Source organism: Taudactylus pleione, unplaced genomic scaffold (genome assembly GCF_031769625.1).
Source record: "Taudactylus pleione unplaced genomic scaffold, aTauple2 ptg000493l, whole genome shotgun sequence".
Lineage (NCBI taxonomy): Eukaryota > Metazoa > Chordata > Amphibia > Anura > Myobatrachidae > Taudactylus > Taudactylus pleione.
In genome coordinates, this window is record NW_028284895.1 from 1,442,506 (window position 1) to 1,467,310 (window position 24,805).

The 24,805-nt window shown below is 45.6% G+C and overlaps 1 protein-coding gene across 2 annotated transcripts in view; it reads left to right on the forward strand.

Annotated features, from left to right (window-relative positions):
• DNAAF11 (dynein axonemal assembly factor 11) overlaps positions 1 to 2,835 on the forward strand; it is a 136,337-nt gene extending 133,502 nt beyond the window's left edge. Inside the window, exon 12 of one of the 2 annotated variants that reach the window (XM_088449698.1) lies at positions 2,382 to 2,835. In XM_088449698.1, coding sequence (XP_088305824.1) covers positions 2,382 to 2,580 — 199 coding nt within the window. In that variant the 3' untranslated portion in view covers positions 2,581 to 2,835. The remainder of the gene's footprint in view (positions 1 to 2,381) is intronic. The other variant, XM_088449699.1, reaches the window with a different exon arrangement.
• Positions 2,836 to 24,805: the final 21,970 nt, after the last annotated feature.

The following is a 24,805-nucleotide window of genomic DNA, read 5'->3' on the forward strand; positions in this document are numbered from 1 at the left end:
GAAATGGGGAAATCAGCCTGACACCCCCCAAAAGATGCTCTGACATGGGGGTTCACCATGGTACCCCACGATTTGGCTTGCTGAAGGTATTTGGAATTTTTAAACGGGCTCAATAGCTGCTAAATAGCGTTTTTCTATACGTGGTGCAGAATAGTATTCAGGAGTATTTTTTTCAGAAAATAACTTATCCCAGCAAATTTGGGGTACTTGAAAATGGGGGTCAGCATATTTAAAAGTTGCTAAAGTGAAGTTGAAAAAATCGTGAAAAATCCACCTGCCGCAAACACCTGCAATCAAAAAAACACTTGGGGAATACTTGGGGGCGCCCCAAGAGACAAGTTCGCTAGTTTACCCCAACTTTTTTTTTTTTTCGTCCCCTTTTTCAAAGTAATTTTTTTGGGGTGTCCTTAAGTGTTTTTTAAAATAATTTTGATACAGATTACCTTTGGGGGACTGTCTGAAGGCTACAGGGGGGTTCACGCAACGTTGCACCCCAAAACCCCAAGTCTGCACTTTTTTCTGCCTGCTATTCATAGGCGAAACTTTTTCGCCTAGTCCATTGCATTGACTTTCCGCCTAGGCGGAAAGTCTTTCAAATTGAATACGGGGTAAAAGCAAAACAGGCGAAAATTACGTCATCGGCGAAAAAGTATCGCGGATCCAGACTTTCTGCCTCAAATTGAATACGGGCCTATATGTTGATTTACTTCTTTAAAAAATGGAAATATTTACAATTAGTTTCATATGAAGAATTTGAATAGTGTCGTGTACGGGTTGCAGAGGATGCCAATATGTCTCTTTAGGGTAGCTCTTATGCATTATTATAAATGATTTATTATATTGAAAACTACATATGATTAACAAACTGCTTCCATAAATGAATTAAACAATGGCTTCCGGCTATAACGGTGCTGAGTATTAAGCCTCAAGGGCCCCAAAAATTGCCTGTTATGCGTAATCTCCATTGGGCTCCCCATTGTAGTCTATGGGGACATCCCGGGCGATGGTCAGCTGCACACATCCCAGAGAAGTACGGTAGGGCGACATTGCACATTTTCCTGGGCACCTCTGTGGGGTGATGTTGGTGGCCACAAGGTGCTGGCATGTATGAACAATGCTAAAAAGTGACCACCGGTATTTGTAATCTGCATATAGACCCATCATAAACATGTTTAGACCATGCGGTATATGTAATCCTGAGAGTTGCTGGAAACTGCCAGGTTGGTTTAGCCTTTTAAATATTTGCCCCTTTAAATCTAGTAGCTAAATCGCAGACATCTAGCAGCTTCCTGCATCTCGTAGACTATTACACATACCCCCATGTCTGATTTGTTGTCTGTGCTAAAGGTATGCATCATACTGTATATATTATGGATGAGGGTTAATCTACAACTACTAAAGCCCTTGGAATGGGACTACTGCCTTGCCGAATTGCTCTTCACTGGTTAGGCCCTTCATGTTGCATTTGGTTCCTGGGGCTCTGCGATTTTATGGACTGTAGCTGCAGGTGGATTTGGAAAAGTACAGATCTTACCTTTTTTTTTTTTTAAATTTGTGTTACAGGTTGAGTCTCCCATATCCAAAATGCTTGGGACCAGGGGTATTTTGGATAACGGAATATTCTGTATTTTGGAATATTTGCATATCATAATGAAATATCTTGGGAATGGGACCCAACTATACACACATAATGCATTTATTTGTTATATACACCTTATACACACAGCCTGCAGGTCATTTTATACAATATTTTTAATAATTTTGTGGCTCAAGCAAAGTTTGTGTACAGAAATTAAAATAATTTATGTTTCATATACACCTTATACACACAGCCTGCAGGTCATTTTATAAAAATATTTTTAATAATTTGTGCCTTGGACAAAGTTTGTGTACATTGAACCATCAAAAATCAAAGATTTCATTACCTCAGTCATGCCAAAATAATTCTGTATTTCAGTATATTTGGATATGGGAGACTCAACCTGTATCATTATTACTGTTATTATTGCACTAAAACTATTATTATTATTATTATTATTATTACACTATAACATTATTATTATTATTATTATTATTATTATTATTATTATTATTATTATTATTATTGCACTATAATCATCATTATTATTATTACACTATAACTTATTATTACTATTGCACTATAACCATTATTTTTATTGCACTCATTATTATTCTCATTTATGTGTTGGAATAAGATGTAAAAAGACAGAGGTTTCTACATTTTGGGAGGTGGATGTAAGAGATGTTACGATAACCACAGCCAATATCGACTCATTACTCTGTGATGCTCTATGTTCTGTACAGTATATGTCATTGACCGGAACAGCCCTAACTCATTTCAGACACTGGTTTATTTTCAGCAGTTCAAACGGAATTGAAAAACTGGAGGTGGATCCAAAAGCGTATTCCTTTCCTGACGTGGCAAATATCATCCAAGAAAAGAGAAGTGGTCCGCATGGGGTCTGCGGACCACTTCATTTGCAAAGCTCCACGCCGAAAGATGCAAAGGAGCATGATGGAGATTTCATAGACAACTCGGAGGTCCCACCTCTTATATGAAAGTAGAAGCAGCTGATACATGATGGTTTAATTCGTCCACCTGTGGGACTGTAAGTCCCAGCATGCCCTGACTACCCCTAGCTGGGACTTGTAGTTTCACAACACTGGGAGAAACCACTAGAAATACTAGACATGCAGGAGAGCCTACATCTGGTGGAACTACACGTCCCAGAATGCCTTGCCAACCACTAATCGCCTTTCCCGATGAGAAGTAAATTGAAAGTATTATACATTTTTCCTAATTACCTGTAATGTGTTTACACAATGCAATTAAACATTCTGAATGTATAATTAACAGCGTGTGTTCTACATTCTCCGTTTAAATTGTCTGGAGAATTTATCTGCAGCCACAGTAGGTATAATTAATTTTAATTATTGAAATGATAACTAGCTTGAAAAAGATATTTTCCGAGTAGTTGTTTTAATGCATGAAAATAATGACCATACCCAGAACTGTATACAGTATATACATATCACACAATTATGGCTGGGCAGTAGGACTAGTTATCTTTAAAGAGATATCAGAGGCACTGATATATCGCAAAGTTTACCATATTGCTACAATACTGCCTTTAGAGTGGAACCAAACCTGCAATTAAAATGTTACATCAATTCTGTAAAGCTCCTTTCCCTCTTCCAAGTTGCTGGCTTGGAGCAATAAATGTACCACCTTAAACGGGAAGCCGATGGACGTAATCCCGACCGCCGGCTTCCCGACTGTCTAATCCCAGCAAGTGTCTAATGACAGGCATGAAAATCCCGACGCCTGTCATTAGACCTACGCCGGGAGCCCGACACCTGGCTTAATGATCGAAGAAGTCGGGCACGGACAGCTGTGCGCGCGGGGGGGGGGTTAGGTTAGGGGCTTCCGGGGGGGATTTAGGGTTAAGCACCCCCTCGGGAGGTTAGGGTTAGGCACCCCCCCAGGAGACTTCGGGTTAGGCTGTGGGGAAGGGGGGTTAGGCACTTAGAGGAGGGTAAGAGTTAGGCCCCCCAAAGGAGGGTTAGAGTTAGGGGGTAGAATTAGGTTAGTTTATACTTACCTTTGTACGTTCGGGATCTTCAACCCTGCCGGGCTTCCGCTGTCGGGATTTGAACCATGCGGCCGGTGGAAAATCATACTGGTTCCCCTTAAACAGCAATGCAAGTTACAACAGACTTTTTAATCTCCTGTATGTAAGATGGATGTCCAGAGCAAACATTTGCCCTCAGCATGTAGCTCACAGCAGTGGTTCCCAAACTGGGTACATGGGGCAGTTGCAGGGGTGTCATGGGTCAGTGGTTCAAGACCAAATACGATTATTTATGGTCAATGTAATAGGCAAAACCAGTGGTGGTGGCTGCAAATCATGACATGTGGACAAACAGCAGCACAACCATGACTGAACCCATGGATGAGATATCAGCACAAACGACTTCATTTAATCATTTTTGCTGAATTTCTCAATAAGAAACTTTTGGCCTAAGCAGTGCTGTTACAGGCCTTTATTGTGCCCTGGGCCGGCCATGCTCCCTGACTGCATGACGTCATGCAGAGGGGGCAGGGGCGCTAGCGCTGGGCATTACAGCTCTGCCCAGAGCATCCTCAGGATGTTCCAGGGGGCTGTAGACATGCACATGCTGCAGTCTGCATGTCTGGAGTGTACAAAGGTAGTCAGGTGTAGGGGCAGTGGGGCAACGACATTGCCGCCCACAGGGCACTGTGCAGCGGCCACGCTCGCATACCCCTAGTTATGGCTCTGGGTTGCCGTGAAAAAAAATACTGATACTCTATGCGGTCATGGTTCGTGATAGTGTGGGCACCACCACCTCACAGTGTCGTCTGTTTAACCACTTAACTGACACATTTTTTTTCCAAAAACCGCTCCGAAATTGTAGTTTTTTTTATGATTGAATTAGGTCAAGAACATATTTTTAAAACTATTTCAACGCAATTTTTTTTTTTTTGTTAAACACCATATACCATAAAAATTAAAATTTTTATGGTATACTGTAGTTCTGGTCATTGACAGCTGTACAAGCGATGGCCGATTGGTCCAACCATCGATAGAAACAATCAATTGTTTGATATTGGTTGGGGGCTCAACACACACTATATATATATACAAAATGAACCCTTATATCGCGCGTACACTGGTTCAGCTGCACCAATTAGGTGGACCTCTGCTAGTAGAGGGCCTAAAAATAGAAATGGAAGAGAAGAAATTTCCACCACTTAGGGGGATTTATTGCAATATTAGCTGTTGGTCAAACACAACCCTCTAGTTAGTCTTCAAATCACCATAAGTTTATGTTTTGGATATTGTTCATAAAATAAAAGCCCTATGGTAGCCCATAATTCTTATACCTGAATATTTTATTCTTGGTATATCAACAGAGGTAAAAATATAAACAATTTACAATACAAATAAATACATAAATCGCATAAAACAACTTTTAGTAAACCTGCCCCAGTACAGAAAGATAGATGTTGTTATCTGCCACCTACACCTTTACAGGTGTGAGCTCTTAGGTGGACTTCTTATGTGGTAGGTGCAGGTTTTTCAAAGCGATGACCCTACGCGTTTCGTCCACCTACTGGACTTCATCAGGGGTAAACACAAAAATGGAACTGGTCTGAACAAACACTTGATGATATGGAACTGGTTAGAACACTCAGTAGTATAAGCTTATTTTCTGTCCCTTGATAGGGAAAAATTCCTAGAAAGGCTTTTAAAAGCCAAGTAGTTCTTATAAAGATTTTACTGGAACGATTAGATGGATGTTTCTCAACCAATAAATGTAACCAGATTCTTTAACAGCAATTTACATATGAAGATGCATCATATACTCCCAGTGTGTAAAAATGATGAGACCCAGTGCCAAGCAAATGGTAAAACTCTATTCAGTCCAATGCAGTGTATGTCTCCCTCTGTTAGCAGTAAAACATATATAACATATATATATACACACATTGGCTCTTTGGCCAGCGGCTGCTCCCTCTACTATTTGCAGCCGCTGGGGAGCCGCTAACAGGGCGGTGGGGTGGGGGCAGAGAAAAGGTCAGCGCTGATAGCGTTACCTTCTATTTGCCCGGCAGCTGCTCTGTCTAGTTTGCAGCCGCCGGGCTGCTGCTGGCGGGAGTGGAGAGAGAGAGAAGGACAGCGCTAATAGCGCTGTCCTTCTCTGCCCGGCGGCTGCTCTGCTCTGCCATCAGCCGCCGGGCTGCTGCTAGCTCTGGAGGAGGGAGAGAAGGACAGCGCTATCAGTGCTGCCTTCTCTGCCCTGTCGGCGGCTGCTCTCCGGAATGGGAAGGGAGAGAAGGACAACGCTATCAGCGCTGCCTTCTCTGCCCCAGTCAGCAGCCCGCTGTCGGGGGTGGGTGCGCCTTCGTTGGGCTGTCCGATAACTGCTAGCTGTGATCGGCCGGCCCACGGGGAGGGACAGTGTGCAGAGGGACCAGGAGGTCCCTCTGTGATTGGCGGCTGCTAGAAAATTATTTTCCAGCAGCCGCCCACAGAGCTTTCCTGACTGGTCGTATCAGATACGACCATGTCAGGGAAAGTCCAGTCTGGTATAGTCGTATCTGATACGACCATGCCAGGCAAGTGGTTAAAAGGGCAGCATTGCGGCAGCTATGAGTTAGCAAGAGCTGGGTTTGTGAAATTGCTGGGGCTGCTTAGCGTATCTTGCACTCATTCGCACGGCGCATGCTCAGTTAATGAACCCACACAAGTACAGGAGTACTGAGACTTCAGAGGTAGAATGTGGGCGTGAAGGGACATTCTCTGATAAGCCAAGTTTAGTAAGGGCGTGCTCACGCCAATACGTCTTATCCAGGTCAGCCCTAGTGTATGACAGGTGCACAACCTACTGATGATGATAATGACCAGTGCTTAAAGTCAGGGGTGTTTCTAGAGAGGAGGGGGCCCATATGCAATCTCTGACACGGGCCCCCTCCTCTCTGCTCAGCAGCGCACTGAGCTGTGCGCAGCCAGCGCCGCAGTTATAGACTCTGGGCATTTAAGTGCACCCAGAGACTGTAGAGTATGCGAAGGTTACCGGAAAAATGGCAGCGGCAGCCATTTTCCCTGTACTGCGCATGCGCAAACGACGGGAGAATGGCTGCGGTGGCCATTTTCCAGTCGTTTTTACAGCTCCGGACCCCCGCGCCGACGTGGGACTTCGGAGAGTTAAGTAATACAATGGGTGCAGGGTGTGCAGTGTGGGTCCCCCCTGGACCCAGGGGCCCATGTGCCCCGCACACCCTGCACCCATTATAGATCCCATTATAGATACGCCAATGCTCAAAGTGGTCCTAGAGAAGTGGTGGCAACTGATTGACATTACACCACATAGTAGTGTCCCTTATTCATGTTATGACACACAGTAGTGCCCCTTTTTGTTCAATGCCCATGGTAGTGCCCCTTATACACAATGCCCACAGTAGTAGTGCCCTTAATACACATAATGCCGACAGTAGTAGTGCCTTTTATACAATACACACAGCAGTAGTGCCCCTTATGCAATGCCCACTGTAGTGGTGCCCCTTATGCAATGCCCCCAGTAGTGGTAGTCAGGGCCGGATTGAGGGCCACATGGGCCTGGAGCTGAAAATGACCAAAGGGCCTTTTATGAGAAGCAGAGGAGGCGTGACCAGTGCTGTGAGGGTGTGGCCAGTGCCATGTGGGCGTGTACACCCCTATACTCTCAGCCCCAATGTCTCCCTAAATATGTAAAAGGAAAAAAATGCTTAATTTTGTGAGGTAAATAGAAATACAATTTTACTACTTATGATTTATGGCTGACTGTGTGGAGAGCAGATGGCCAGTCAACATCATGTTGTCATGACAATGGGCCTATTTTTATGTGGAGGCCTGGAGCTGTAGCTCCATCCGCCCCATTGTTAATCTGGCCCTGGTGGTAGTGCCCCCCAGTAGTGGGGTCTCTTATGCAGTGCCCCCAGTAGTGACAGTGCCACTTATGCAGTGCTCACAGTCGTAGTGCCCCCAGGAGTGGTGCCCCTTATACAGTGCTCCTTATGCAGAGCCCACAGTAGTGACATTTATGCAGTGCCCCCTATGCAATGCCCACAGTCGTAGTGCCCCCAGTAGTAATGCCCTGTAGTAGTAGTGCCCTCAATAGTAATGCCAATAGTAATGCTCCATGTAGTAGTGCCCCCAATAGTAATATCCCCACTAGTAACAAAATCTCAGCGGGCGCCCGGCAAATGGAGCCTCCTTGCGGCGCCGGGCTGAGGTGGGCCGGAGTAGGTGGAACCGGTTCCGTCTCCAAATAGAAGTGATGGGGCACAGTTCTGCCCCCCGTTCCAGGCCCACTTTAACCCCTGATGATAACAATTTGTAGCAACCAAGCACATATGCTACACACACAAATATGGGTTGATCCCAAGATGCGCATGGCTCTATATATGTGCGAAAATACTTTATTTTTCTGTGACGTAGATTTTGGGTAATGTGCGCTCATTTTACTCTGCATCAACTCCTGTGTACGTATAGTGCACTTTGCAAGGCCCATCTCTGCTGCGATCCCGTATGCAGCGGACTTCATGCTCAGAAAATGGTCCCGACACACCTACGTTTTCCTAGCCACCCCTGTTACCTCCCCCAAATGCTGGCCCCCTGTCACTCACTTTGTTATTGAATCCCCTCAGCGTCACTGCTAACCAATCGCTGCTCCGCACAGTGTGGCTTTGGCGCATTGCGCAGTAGCAGAAGATTGCCCCAATGCATCTGACCTGACATTGCGTGCATCGCTGAAGCAGTCCCATAGTCACTCAGACTGACTTGGAGGTGGACGCAATTTCCATGTTGGATGCAAGCGCACAATGTTTTCAGTCTGCGCATGCGTCCCGATGTGGCTACTGTGGAAAGGGCGCAGATGCATTTTCGGTAGGTATTTCTGGGTGGTAACAGCGGTGGTTAGCTAGATGCGGGCGTATTGTGGTCTTAAGACGCAGTTGCACTGACCCCGGCATCCGTGTTCAGACTAATAAATTGCACCTGCCATTGGGCCAGTGCAATCTCCAATGATGCGTCAGATGGTGCATCCAATATGGCCGATGGTGCGTCTTAATAAGCACAGCGATGGATTAGTGCCGCAGTCTGTGCGCATCTCTGCACAAATCCCATTGACTGTGGCCTTAGCATAAAGATGCAGTTGCGCTGCGGCAAAATGTCGCGGCTGCGATAGCGCACACCTCTGTATCAGGCCATCGGTCTTCCTTTAAATACCTGTTGTAGTAGAAAGTAATTTTATTCTGTTTCTTTATTTATTTATTTTTTCTTTATTAAAGCATATATATACGTAATATGACAAGAATAATGTTAACAGATACTGTATAGCAAAACTAACATATAAGACACAAAAAGTATCAGCGCAATATATAAATAACAACATGAGATCAACAATATTCATGTATTAGTAAATACAAAGTATGGTCTCAGACATGAGTATTACACCCTTCTCAGGTAGAAGTCGCATCGATAGCTATGGTGGGCTCTGAGGAATTTATTTTATTTTAAATTTTATTTTTAAATATAATTCCTTCCACCATTAATTGCTAATATTAATGCAGCTAATCCCCAGGGAGTGAATGACAGATTCCAGTGGTGAAGAATATTAATATTATTCATATTTTAATACCTGTTTTATTTTTTTTTCATGTTTATGTCTTTCTTTGTGTACAATTTACATAAATAAAAATAAAAAAAAACGTTTATAAAGACTTGTATTGTAAAGACTTCAGCGTTATAAATACCTTTTCTCTTTTTTTTTTGGAATCAGTTTAATGTATAATTATAATTTATTTATGCCTGTAGTTTTACTCTGTAGTTGTTGTGTTTGGGTTTTTTTCCTAGTTAACGACAGGTGTCTGGACGGGAACTCTGGACTTTTTCACATTTCAGGAAACATCATTAGACACATTATACAGAAGCGTTTTGGTTCCTCTGTGCATTGCACTTCATAAGCCGAATGAAGAGCTGGAGATAGGCACAAGGGGCCTGATTCAGAGCTGAATGCTCTGACCAGAGCGCTCGCTCTGAATCAGGGCCCTCCTACCTTTTTTTGGAGCGTCCTCATGGACGCTTGCATAGCTGTGGGTTACCACCCACAGCTATAGCGAGCGTCCATGATGATGGTCGCGATGGTCTTGACCATCGCGACCATCGGGCTTGCGACGTAGACCCTGCGATAGGGTCTCGCTGCTGCAAGCCCTGGAGTGATTTTGCCTCCGTCTGGCAGGCATGCCCCCGGCACGCCCACTAAAGGGGACGTGCTGTCAATCAACATCGACAGCACGCCCCCTTTGGTGCGAGCCCCGGAGCGACAGCTTGGCTGTCACAGTCTGGGTCTCGCGCATGCGCACGACGGAGCTCCCTCCGTCGTGCGCATGCGCAGTGGGGCAACATCGACCCGTTTGCGAGTGTCCTTTGCTCGCGAACGGTTCTGACTGACCCCCAAGGCTCTGGTTGAATGTATGGAAACCTGCTCACTGCAGATCCCACAATTCACACGTGAGTGAAATAAATTAAAATATTTTTTTATTAAAACACATAAATAGACATAACCCTAAGGATATACATATAACATGCCTGCATGGCAAATCTGCAGCCAAAGTTATTAATTTTCAATATTACTCTATGAGGAAATCACTGATGAAGGTGATAAACGGCATCACTTTTGCTTTGAAGGTCACTGAAAACGGTGTGGTATAAGAGATAGACAGTAATTAGATAGACAGCAGGGGGTACATTTACTAAGAATCGAGATGACAATCTCTGGTGAGTTTAGGCATGTTTTTCAACTAGCAAATTTACTAAAGGAAAACTCTGGTGAGTTTGGGAGAGAGTTCTCTCTTCTCACTCGTAAAACTCGGGTGAGATAGCAAACTCGAATCTTATCACCATCGGGCAAACTCGGAAGTACTTTTCACCTAAATGATACAGCTCGCAAATTTACCAAGAATCCAGATGATAATCTCTGTTGAGATGACAGCAAACTCTCTGTCAAATTTAAGTTTTTAAACACTCACCTCCGGAGCTGCGAATTTGCCAGAAACATACACAGATCAGTGTGATTTGTGTATGTGTGATTTGTGTATGTTTCTGCCTGTAAATATAAAAAATAGTGTTTTTGTTTTTTCCAAAAAAAATATGTAGAGTCCCCCCCCCCAAAAGCCATAACCATCCCGGGACTTGTCAGCCAGTCCTGGTTCTGAAAATGATGGGGAACAAAACGAGTAAGGTTCCACCAAAATTTAAGAACCAGCACCTGGCTGCAGGGCCAGTGCTGGTTTTAAATATAGGGGGGGAAAATTGCGTAGGGGTCCCCCTATATTTAAAACCAGCACCGGACCCAAACTGACCGAGGGGTAATGCCACAGCCAGGAGACCCTATTACCTAGTCTACAGGGCCAAAGCATTCTCACCCAAAGCCGGTTTGAGTCCGGTGCTGGAACCAGGACTGGCTGACAATTTCAGAGATGGTTATGCTTTTGGGGGGGGACCCTATGTCATTTTTTAAAAAACATTTAACCCTTTTACAGGTATAACACACAAGCAGCCTTCACATATCTCACTGATATGTGCAGGCTGCTAGCTCGGGAGAGATTTGCAGAGAGAAAACACTGCAATCTAGGGTGAGTAATCTCATCTTCACTTGCAACTCGGGGGATATATCTCGATCTGCATAACCATCGGAAAACTCACTTTCGGCTAAACTCACTTCTTAGTAAATTTGCGAGATGAAAAACGGGAAAATCACTCGAGATTCGGTAATGCAAATCGAGATAAGAAAAAGAAAAACTCGACCAATCTCTAGTCTTAGTAAATTTACCCCCAGTTGTTAGACAGTCAATAGTTAGACAGGGACAAAAGTCAGACACAGTAAAGTTAGACATGTAAAAAGGTCGATAGGTACAAATCAGTCGACAGGGTCAGAAGTTCAACACAAAAATGGTCAACAAGTTTTTTTGTTTGTATTTTATCCCTGATCTTCACCCTCACCCTCCCTCCTGGTGCCTATGCCTAACCATGGGGGTAAGCTAACCCTATTTTTTTTTTTTTAAATTGTCGACCATTTTCATGTTGAACTTTTGACCATGTCGACCTTTTGTATCTGTCTAACTTTAGTGTGTCTGACTTTTGTCCCTGTCGACCTTTTGTCCCTGTCTAACTATTGACTGTCTAACATCTGGTGTCTATTAAAGTGACATTGTCTATCTAATTACTGTCTATCTATAGTCCGGAACCCCACTGAAGACTATCCTTGTGGAGTCATCACTTGGGTTTATATTTTATCCTCATATCTTTATTGACAATATTTATCCAAGCCGCCCATAAACATCTAAGGCACTGCAGCTTCATAGTGTCGCCATCTAGTGGTGGGAGATCATCTGGCGGAGATCCATACTTTCTATGCATGTATTTGCTCAATCAACTACCCCCACTCCCAAGTTGTATTTTGGATTCTGCACCTTGTATAGGATGCTATTACATTATTAACAGATAGACTGTGGACCTGATTCAGAAAAGGAAGCAGATCACACAGCTACTGCGTCATTTTGTACGCGGGAGCCGTACGATAATACGCTAATGCTGCAGGAGGCGTCTTGTGTAAATATGCCTCCTGCAAGCTTCACTGATCCGCGGCAGAGGTGCAAGCCATACACAGTGCAGTGTGTATAATACATCAGACATATACAGGGCCAGTGATCACAGTAACCTCTTATATGCGGCAGTAGGACCAGCCATACATAGTGCAGTGTATGTAATACATCAGACATATACAGGGCCAGTGATCACAGTAACATGTTATATGTGGCAGTAGGACCAGCCATACATAGTGCAGTGTATGTAATACATCAGACATATACAGGGCCAGTGATCACAGTAACCCGTTATATGCGGCAGTAGGACCAGCCATACATAGTGCAGTGTATGTAATACATCAGACATATACAGGACCAGTGATCACAGTAACACGTTATATGAGGCAGTAGGACCAGCCATACATAGTGCAGTGTATGTAATACATCAGACATATACAGGGCCAGTGATCACAGTAACCTGTTATATGAGGCAGTAGGACCAGCCATACATAGTGCAGTGTATATAATACATCAGACATATACAGGGCCAGTGATCACAGTAACCTGTTATATGAGGCAGTAGGACCAGCCATACATAGTGCAGTGTATATAATACATCAGACATATACAGGGCCAGTGATCACAGTAACCTGTTATATGAGGCAGTAGGACCAGCCATACATAGTGCAGTGTATGTAATACATCAGACATATACAGGGCCAGTGATCACAGTAACCTGTTATATGTGGCAGTAGGACCAGTCCTACATAGTGCAGTGTATGTAATACATCAGACATATACAGGACCAGTGATCACAGTAACACGTTATATGCGGCAGTAGGACCAGTCCTACATAGTGCAGTGTATGTAATACATCAGACATATACAGGACCAGTGATCACAGTAACACGTTATATGCGGCAGTAGGACCAGTCCTACATAGTGCAGTGTATGTAATACATCAGACATATACAGGGCCAGTGATCACAGTAACACGTTATATGCGGCAGTAGGACCAGCCATACATAGTGCAGTGTATGTAATACATCAGACATATACAGGACCAGTGATCACAGTAACACGTTATATGCGGCAGTAGGACCAGCCATACATAGTGCAGTGTATGTAATACATCAGACATATACAGGATCAGTGATCACAGTAACCTGTTATATGCGGCAGTAGGACCAGCCATACATAGTGCAGTGTATGTAATACATCAGACATATACAGGACCAGTGATCACAGTAACACGTTATATGAGGCAGTAGGACCAGCCATACATAGTGCAGTGTATGTAATACATCAGACATATACAGGACCAGTGATCACAGTAACATGTTATATGAGGCAGTAGGACCAGCCATACATAGTGCAGTGTATGTAATACATCAGATATATACAGGACCAGTGATCACAGTAACATGTTATATGCGGTAGTTGGACCAGCCATACATAGTGCAGTGTATGTAATACATCAGACATATACAGGACCAGTGATCACAGTGTACCTGTTATATGCGGTAGTTGGACCAGCCATACATAGTGCAGTGTATGTAATACATCAGACATATACAGGGCCAGTGATCACAGTAACCTGTTATATGAGGCAGTAGGACCAGCCATACATAGTGCAGTGTATGTAATACATCAGACATATACAGGGCCAGTGATCACAGTAACCTGTTATATGCGGCAGAAGGACCAGCCATACATAGTGCAGTGTATGTAATACATCAGACATATACATGGCCAGTGATCACAGTAACCTGTTATATGCGGCAGTAGGACCAGCCATACACAGTGCAGTGTATGTAATACATCAGACATATACATGGCCAGTGATCACAGTAACATGTTATATACGGCAGTAGGACCAGCCATACATAGTGCAGTGTATGTAATACATCAGACATATACAGGGCCAGTGATCACAGTAACCTGTTATATGGGGCAGTAGGACCAGCCATACATAGTGCAGTGTATGTAATACATCAGACATATACAGGGCCAGTGATCACAGTAACCTGTTATATGGGGCAGTAGGACCAGCCATACATAGTGCAGTGTATGTAATATATCAGACATATACAGGACCAGTGACCACAGTAACCTGATATATGTGGCATTAGGACCAGCCATACATAGTGCAGTGTATGTAATACATCAGACATATACAGGACCAGTGATCACAGTAACCTGTTATATGGGGCAGTAGGACCAGCCATACATAGTGCAGTGTATATAATACTTCAGACATATACAGGGCCAGTGATCACAGTAACCTGTTATATGGGGCAGTAGGACCAGCCATACATAGTGCAGTGTATATAATACTTCAGACATATACAGGGCCAGTGATCACAGTAACATGTTATATGAGGCAGTAGGACCAGCCATACATAGTGCAGTGTATGTAATACATCAGCCATATACAGGGCCAGTGATCACAGTAACATGTTATATACAGCAGTAGGACCAGCCATACATAGTGCAGTGTATGTAATACATCAGACATATACAGGACCAGTGATCACAGTAACCTGTTATATGTGGCAGTAGGACCAGCCATACATAGTGCAGTGTATGTACTACATCAGACATATACAGGGCCAGTGATCACAGTAACATGTTATATGTGGCAGTAGGGCCAGCCATACATAATGCAGTGTGTATAATACATCAGACATATAAAGGGCCAGTGATCACAGTAACCTGTTATATGAGGCAGTAGGACCAGCCATACATAGTGCAGTGTATGTAATACATCAGACATATACAGGACCAGTGATCACAGTAACACGTTATATGCGGCAGTAGGACCAGCCATACATAGTGCAGTGTATGTAATACATCAGACATATACAGGACCAGTGATCACAGTAACCCGTTATATGCGGCAGTAGGACCAGCCATACATAGTGCAGTGTATGTAATACATCAGACATATACAGGGCCAGAGATCACAGTAACCTGTTATATGTGGCAGTAGGACCAGCCATACATAGTGCCGTGTATGTAATACATCAGACATATACAGGGCCAGTGATCACAGTAAGCCATTGTATGCGGCAGTAGGACCAGCCATACATAGTGCAGTTTATGTAATACATCAGACATATACAGGGCCAGTGATCACAGTAAGCCATTGTATGCGGCAGTAGGACCAGCCATACATAGTACAGTGTATGTAATACATCAGACATATACAGGACCAGTGATCACAGTAAGCCATTGTATGCGGCAGTAGGACCAGCCCACCTTAGCTGAAAGGGTTTATTTTTTTTCTGCATATGTCATTACCATTGCACAATCCAAGTTCCCCGTTCTGTAGGGCAATGGAGCAAGTCTATGGCAGCAGTAGCAGAACCTAGCAGGGCCCCTGGACATATATGAACACATTGGTCTCTTTATACACTGGATAGTGTATGTATTACAGTATTGATAATTAACATTATAGATGGTCTACAGTAAAGGCTAGTGGTTCTGAAACTCGGTCCTCAGGACCCCACACAGGTCACGTTTTCCAGGTCACCCAGCAGTAGCACATGTGTATTCATTGCTCACTGACATATTTTAAAAGATCCACAGGGGGAGCTAATTATTTTGCTTGCGATTCTGTGAGGAGACCTGGAAAACATGCACTATTTGGGGTCCTGAGGACTGAGGGGGTCATTCAGACCTGCTTGCGAGCAAAGGACGCTCGCAAGCGGGTCGATGTTTGCCGAATGCGCATGCGCACGACGGAGGGAACTCCGTCGTGCGCATGCGCGAGACCCGGCGAGCGACGAGGAATACATCGCTCGGGGTCTCGCACCAAAGGGGGCGTGCTGTCGATGGTGACTTACAGCACGCCCCCTTTGATGGGCGTGCCGGGGGCGTGGCTGCCAGATGGAGGCGTTCCCATGGGAACGCTACCGTCTGAGTCCGGCCCCACTGACATCAGTAATGATGTCAGTGGGAGTGATTTTGGCTCTGATAGAGCCAAAATCACTCCTGGGCTTGCGGCAGCGAGACCCTACCGCAGGGTCTCGTCGCAAGCCCGATGATCGAGATGGTCAAAGACCATCGCTACCATCACCATGGCCGCTCGCTATAGCTGTGGGTGGTCACCCACAGCTATACGAGCGGCCAGGAGGCCGCTCCATTTTTAAGGAGGAGGGCACTGATTCAGAGCGAGCGCTCTGGTCAGAGCGTCCTTCTCTGAATCAGGCCCTGAGTTTAAGAACCTGTGGTATAGGGTGTAGGGGGAAAGAGTCTAAAATGAACTTTCTGTATCAAGCATATTTATCTCATATAAATAACATAAGTGTTAAGGAAAAGGTTAACATCCCATAATAAATATACATACATAATATAATGAAAACAGAAATTAGCTTTCTAAGCACACATTTTTCCGTCTTGTGGTAATACCCCTGTCTCTGCTTACTGGCAGCTGCTCTCTGGTCCGGTTGCTGCGCACACATCTACACACACAGCAGACTGGGATTTAGAAACTGCTGTCAGTGGGCATTCATAGCAACTCTGGGCCTGATTCAGACCCGCTCGCAAGCGGGTCGATGTTGGCCAAGTGCGCATGCGCATGACGGAGGCGGCTCCGTCATGCGCATGCGCGAGACCCAAATAACGATGGCCAAGCCGTCATTATGGGTCTCGCACCAAAGGGGGCGTGCTGTCGATGGTGATTGACAGCACACCCCCTTTGGTAGGCGTGCCGGGGGTGTGGCTGCCCAGACAGAGGCGTTCCCATGGGAACGCCTACCGTTTGGGGCCGGCCCCACTGACATCACTAGTGATGTCAATGGGAGTGCTTTTGGCTCTGATAGAGCCAAAAGCACTCCAGGGCTTGCGGCAGATGATACCGTACCGCAAGGGTCTCGTCGCAAGCCCGATGGTCGCGATGGTCTTGACCATCGCGACCATCATTTATGCCGCTCGCTATAGCTGTGGGTGGTCACCCATAGCTATGCGAGTGGCCAGGAGGCCGCTCTTAAATTCAAAGGGACGGCCCTGATTCAGAGCGAGCGCTCTGTCAGAGCGTCCGGCTCTGAATTAGGGCCTCTGTTCCGTCCTTTATACTGCATGCTGTGGCCGCAGCTCTAGTAAAATTGTATTTGTTCTACTGCCAGGGGGCCTAAGGATACATCCGTTTCCGGGCCCCAAGGTCTAGAGGGGCAAAAAAATGGAGTCGAGGACGGTGCATTCACTGTTCCAGCCATCTGGCTGTGGCCGCCAGGAACCATAGCCGTCATCCAGCTCCCTTGTGGCCTGGCCCGTGCAACGCTGGGTTCTTCCAGCTGGCTCAGATATGGCCCGGGCCGGGCATGACCTTTCAGTCAGCAGACTGCACCGCTGCAGTAGTGAGGAGTTGGGGGATAGGTTATAGAGAATAAGGGATAGGGTCTGCGGGTAGAGGAAGGTGATGGGGCTGGGGATGGAAGAAGGTGAAGGGTGCTGGGCATGGTGTAAGGTGATGGGGGCTCGGGACCGAGGAAGGTGAAGGGGCAGAGGGAGATGAAGGGTGCTGGGGACAGAGGAAGGTGATGGGGGGCTGGTGGCAGAGAAAGGTGCTGGGGCAGAGAAAGGTGATGGGGCAGAGGAAAGTGATGGGGGCTGGGGATGGAGGAAGTTGATGGGCTTCTGGGCTAGTATGGTCATGAGAGGCTGAATTTGAGGAAGGTGATGAGGGACTGCAGACACCATCCCTCCTACCCCTGAGGCATTCACAGCACTGTCATCAAGATGACCTTGGAAGAGACAGCAGACAAGACCTACAGCCTGCATCATCAGTGACAGAGAGACAGTGTGGTAAGTCATAGTGTATTATTACTTTATGTAAAGGCTGGCATATCTTTCAGTTAACATTCTCATGCTTCACATATCACACATGTGCGGGATCGGGGGTGGTGGTGAGAAGGTGGGGAGACATCAGTGTACCGGGCCCCGAGATTTGTCACGGCTGCCAAGACTTGAGACTCCTGGGAGGAGGCAGGCCTACTAGGCACAATAACCTGGGGTGGCTTTAGGAATGACCTTTTCATGAAATCTCGGTAGCACGGAATAAAAGTAAATCGAATTTATTCACATGAGAAATATAATAGCAACGTCTCACATACAGGGCTCTATTTATCAACATTATTTTTACTTAAATAATGTGAAAAAGGGTGTTTTCACACCCTTTTCACATTATTTTAGTATCACCTATAGTTATTACAGGGCAATTGTAGTAGAATTCGTAAAATTCCACTCCAACCCCTAAGTATCACTTATTTTTAGTAAGCAGATCGCATTTCCCATAACTGTAATGGGAAATGTGATCTGACCATAGTTACTAAAAATAAATGTGAAAAAAATACCGGGGGAAAGCCCTGTGATAATAACGCCACCTGGAGGTGGCGTTATCCAGGGTCTCCCCCGGTTACCGGCCTCCTGCCCTGCTCTAATGGGGAAAGCAGAGCCGGGAGTCGGTCCCTGTAGTCAGCTGTGTGGTCTAAACAGACCGCAAGCTGATTACTGTAGAAAAAAAAAATAGTAAAAAAAAAAAATGACTTACCTGACTCCAGGGACCGGTGATCGGGCCTCCGGAGATAACTCCCCTCCGGTCAGCTGGTCTCCCATAGGGCACTGCTGCCCGGTCATCAGGTGATCGGGTCCCAGTGCAGTATGGGAGATCACCTGACCGGAGGAATGGAGATCATAACCGGAGGCCCGGAGCATGCAGGTAAGTGTTAGTAAGGGAGGGGTGGGTCTGCGATCGTGGGGGGCGGGGCTTAGCGCCGGAGGGGGTAGCTGCGGCGAATGGTTGGCGCATGCGCGGGCACTTAATCACGGTATTTTTTGCGAAAATACCGTGATAAGGCTCCGAAGGGGATTAGCAAGGACAGAGCTTTATCGCAAGCTCTGTCCCTGGAAGGGATTTGTAGTAAATCCCTGTGATATTGCCTGAATTCGCAATGCGAATTCACTCGGTAATATCACACTACAATCTGCATTACCAATGCGGATTGTAGTAAATAGAGCCCACAGTCTCAACAACACAGAGGTTCACATAAGCAATAATGAGTATAGGAGAAAATCCCCCATATATAGTCTTTAACACAGAAGAGCTAATATGGTAGGGAACCCGAGTCCAGTATGAGGCTAACACCTCAGGATGGTATAGAGGAGCTTCACCAGGGTGAAACCCTGTAGTGATGGAGATATGGAGCATAGTGAGCCCTTTGATGCAGTGAGGTCAGAGCAGGGTTGAGCCCTGTGATGCGGTATGGTTCCGGAACAGGGTTGAGCCCCGCGATGCAATGACGGTTGAAGCAGGGTTGAGGTCAGTGAAGCGGTGTGGTTCCGGAACAGGGTTGAGCCCTGCGGTGTGACTAGAATCCGGAACGGAGTTGAGCCCCGCAATGCAGGGATTATAACTGTAACGGTGCAGTTGACAACTGTAATGAAGATGTCTTTGATGTCCACAGGAGTAAGAGACAACAGGCAAAGTAAATAGTGCAGCAAAAGGTGAAACCACAACAGTGGAGCAGAAAGCAATACTTAGGCAATGGCTATGCTGAGCTCTGTAGTACGGCTGGTAACTGGCATCAGAAGTTTAGCTGGAACATGAGTGGAGATATAGCAAAGTTCACAGTAACCCACAGACAAAGCAGGGATCTGGCAGGAGTCCAAGAAAGACCTGAAGGTAACATTGCACAGACACTGAGACACAGTTAGTAACAGGCTTTATACTAGAGGTCTGTGATCCATAGGAAGTTCAGAACATGTGACCCAAATGGAATCAGGTTTGAAATAATGAGCAATCTAGGTATCCCACAACCTGACAACACCTTGGAAACAGATGATCACTTTAACTCTCTATCCCCTGTATGTGAAGAACACCAGCAAGCAGGATAGCTCCTCCAACGGCCACAAAGGAGCTTTGGAAAAAGTAATCTATCTTTATGTACTGAAATAGTCGCAGTCCTGACAAGATTTCTGTTGCCGACCCTGTCTAATGCTACTGTAGTCATGATTTGACTCACTGCTTGGGTGGGTTTACGGGCATCTGGAACCCCCTCCTACATGTGCCTATAAAGTTTAACATAACTGAAAATTAAACTTTAGTATATTTAAATTTTTTCATTAATCAAAGTCCACCAACAAAGTTTATATAAAGTATGCCTGGAAGATACAAAGCTGTCTCTATGAAAGTTTAAGTCAGGACCTTATATTTATCTTCCAAAAATAAAGTCCTTTTGTGGGAGTAAAAATGCTCTGCAGATGACCGACAAGCAAGGAATGTCATACTTTCCAAGTGCCGGGCCGATCGGTACTATGCAAACCTGATTGTGACTGTCCTGCTTAAATTGGTATGGTTGGGAGGTACGACAAATTAGCTATAATGCAGATAGCCATTGCTTTGCTCCACAGTACAAGGGCATTTTAGCATAGGTAGAAAAGCTGCAGAAATAACAAATTCAGCTCTATCATGGAGGAACATTTACCTCAGTACTAAATACTAAAACAGAATATCATTTATTATGACAAAATAGAGATAGCAATTGTATTCTACTAAAGGAAATATGAGTATAAAATAATGAAAATATCCTTTAAGGTCTATTAACCGTTCTCCGATTCCAAAAATATTTTAAAACAAAACAATTTCGACACCTACAGTCCAAAAACATAATGGATTCTCTATGTATTATTAATTTGTGAGATTTTTATTTACAGCTGCGCACATTTATTTCTATTGTACTGTATACTCAGTGTTATGGTGGGTACACACTGGGTGATTAAAGTGGACGACTGAACGATAACGATATCGTTATCATTCAGTCGTCCACTTTATCGTCCATTTTTTGCACAAAAGCGATGAACGATAACGACGACGCGCGTTCCCGCAGGTCGTTCATCATGATAACATGCAGGCCAATCTGACGATGTCGTCAGGTTGCTGCATGTTGGGGAATGGGGGAGAGAGCCTGGCGCTGAACGATATCGTTAATGATATCGTTCATCGGGTGTGCTCAATGTCATGAACGACATTGAGCACACCCTGCCGGGGACACACTAGACGATATCGCTCAGGGAGCATATCGTCTAGTGTGTAGTTGTACACACCATTAGACTGGGACATGAAAGGCCCACCAGGGAATGCAGTGGTAGGAGCCCATGCTTAAGGGGTGTGGCCAGTTCCCACCGAGGCTTGGCCAGCCATAACAAACCATGTAACTGACCCTCTAATAGAGTAACAATGTATAATTTGAGGGCACAGTCTGGAAGAGGAGGTGGAGCCCACCAGGGATTTCCCCCATACCCCTGTGGGCCAGTCTGTCCCTGTGTATAATTAATATTCTAAGCTATGATTTGTATTGCATCAAGAAGCCACTCCCATTTGTGTGTTCTAGGACTCGTTTACGTATTGGAGTGTAGTAGGCACCTAAATACTACAGATGAGCGGTACGGTTTTGGCTCGTTTAAGTTCGGATCTGAAAACCGTATCATATTGGCTATCTGGCTCTCACGTGTTTTGGATATCCAATAGGATAAATCCGACCTTGCGCTAATTTGGTGAAAAGAACTGAGTAGGACGAAATCTCTCATCTCTACTGAATACAACTCATACGAACAACTTTTTATTATTAACCCTGGTTTTAGCTTTGTATTTTTGTTTTCATTATTCCAGCTTCCTTCCCTATGTTTAAGGTGTTCCCATCACCTGTACACAGTGGGGACCGCTCTTCTATGTCTGAGCATTCAGCCTATCCGCCTGCCAGGAATAAGTGGCAGCAACGAAGCATGAATGGCGCAGTGATGTCACCACTGTAGTTCCTAGTCACTGGCTGGCTGCACAAGATAGGGTCTCCGTTGCCTGCCGGGGACGAGTATACATTAATGCCACGATAAAATCCTAGAACTTTGCCATTTGATTATTATGACATTTATTTGTTTGTGCTCACTGAGCTAATGAAATAAAGTCATTTTATAAGGAGGTCCAGCTTCATTTTATTACACTGTAACACAATAGCTGTAATGTGGTTAGGCATTAAGCTCAATTACACATTACCATTTGCTTGTCTCTGGAATAAACAGGCGTCTGGTTGTAAAAGCTTTTCATGAGAACGTCACTCTATTAGATTGGGTTTCTGATATACAGTATTATGTTCTTACCATACAAACAACATGACTCTCCACTCTGCCTACCCTTCTACTGGCTCTCTGCCATACTTACCGACATTCCTGGTGAGCTTTCCGGGAGCAGCTGGAGGGGACCTGCTGCTCTCCTCTTCAGGGGGCGTGGCCAGATGATAGACGGCATTAGGCCCCACCCTCTTTACAGAAAACACCCGCAATTCATTTGTCCGTGAGGAGGCGGGGCTAAATTACGCAATTTGCACCATTTAGCCCCGCCCCTTCCCTTCCCTACGGACCCAAAAATTCCAGGTAAAATCTCCCCATCCTGCCCTCTTCACTAGGAAGTGGGTGGGATGCGGGATATATGCTTACTTTTCCGAGGGTGCGGGGGGTTACCCGAAAAATCGGGAGCCTCCCACGATTCCTGGGAGAGTAGGTATGTATGCTCTCTGCGTTCTCCAGAATTACATTTAAACTCCTCAATCTCACCTGCAAAGCTCTTACCCTCCCCTCTCCCACTTACATCCAGGGCCATATTTAGGTTTGTGGGGGCCCCAGGGCAACTATCTTGTGGGGGCCAATGGCAATAAAATTTCCAATATGATAGACTGGTGATGTCATTTAAAAGTATAATGTGTAAACACTCCCAGCGCTAGAAATGTTTTGAACACTGTAATGCCCTCAGTTCACATTATGCCACAAGGCCCCTCACACTGGTGATGTAGTTGTGTGAGGAGCCCTCAGAGTGTGCAGGCCCCTGAAAAACCACCCCAGCCACCCGTTGATCTGGCACTGCCTACATCTTGGACCTCAGTCTGGTCAGTGGTTGACCATCACAGCTGCTCCTCACAGCTAGATTAACAATGGTGCAGGTGGAGCTACAGTTCCAGGCCTCCCATGAAAATAGCCCACAGGATCCAGCGCTGATAGGAAAAAAAAATTCCTGTCACCACCAGCAGCCACCCAAAGCCTCACCCATTCACCAGCCATTCACACCATACTTGCCGACATTCAGCTCCCTCCTTCCGGGTGGGAGCTGAATGTCTGCGCACAGCGGGGGGCGTGACCGGGTAATGATGATGCTTAGGGGGGCGGCCAAATCGGGAGGGTAGGCAAACCTGATTCACACACACACCCTACTGCCTGAAGCCCCGCTCATTCACTCCACATCCACCTGAAGACCCCCCTCCTGCTTCGGCTCAGGCATGTTGCATCCACCATAAACGTGTTCAGCTCCCCACCAGATGCCCAACTGACTTTATTTTTTTTTTGTAGCAACACAATTTTTTTTTCCCTTCTGACTATAATACAGAATTATCTATTCAGATTGCACAATTAATGAGTATGACTCTTCATCTAGGTTCACACTATGCAACAATCGGGCTGATCAGCCAATTTTCAACTGACTAGTCAGAGTATTACACAAGGTGTACACAGCCGATCTATTAGGTACACCCTCCTAGTACTTGGTAAGGGATGCGGTCAGTATTCTGACCACCGGGATCCCAAGCGCTGGCATCCCGTCCCCATCCCCTTGGTAAGACCCCATAACAGCGTGACTTCTTTGTGGCAGGGACGCCGAGAGGGGTGAAGCTGGTACTTATTACCGAGGCCCAAACTTGTTACACTGTCCCCCTGTGCATCCACCGGCACTCCAGTACCTGTGAGGGTTTGGGGGGGTGTGAGCTCAAGAGGAAGTCTCTCCCCATAGGGGCCACCTGCTGTGGGTGAGGTTCTGTAATCTGCAGGAGGCAGATATTGCCATACGGCTGGTGCAAGTTTCAATGGTGTGTCCGATGGTGCATCTAAAGATGGACCGAGATGGAAATGCATCAATGCAATATACTGCAAGTAGGCAGCTCAATATCAAGAAAATCAGCCAAAGATGCAGCCATGGCCGTGTCAATCGGTCAATGGGCCTGATTCAGAGCCGTTCGCTATTTGCGGTCGTTCGTTCAAAAACAAGGGGTGGCTATTCAAATGATCCCTTCGCAAATTGCAGTCTGTTCCCACCTCTAAGTCTGAACGAGCGCGCAAAACATACGCTCGTTTATTTGATAAAAACGCCCCCTGGCCGCTCGCACCATACGTCATGTCCGCTATTTATTAGATTAATCGAGTACATCGTACAGCGTATGAACTGCTCGCTATTCTTGTGGTTGGTTTTTTCAACCGCTATTTTGCGTACAAATGATTTTCGGCCGCACTGACTGGTTCGCGCATGCGTACTAAAAACCGTACGCATGCGCAGATGTGTGAACATCGCTCGGAACGAGCGTACTGCCGCTAGCGAGTGGCTCTGAATGAGGGCCTATGTTTGTTTTTGGTCTGGAACCTTACATTAGAGGAGCGGATGGGGCCTTCAGGCAGTGGGGCCCACCGGGGATTTAACAATGCATGGTCACAGTCACTTTGGTAAAGCAAATAATGGACATCTCCACCACTGTGCAGACTGAAATGTAGTAAGTACAATGAGAAGTCAGATTGATTTCTGCCTTTGGAGCAGATGTGGAA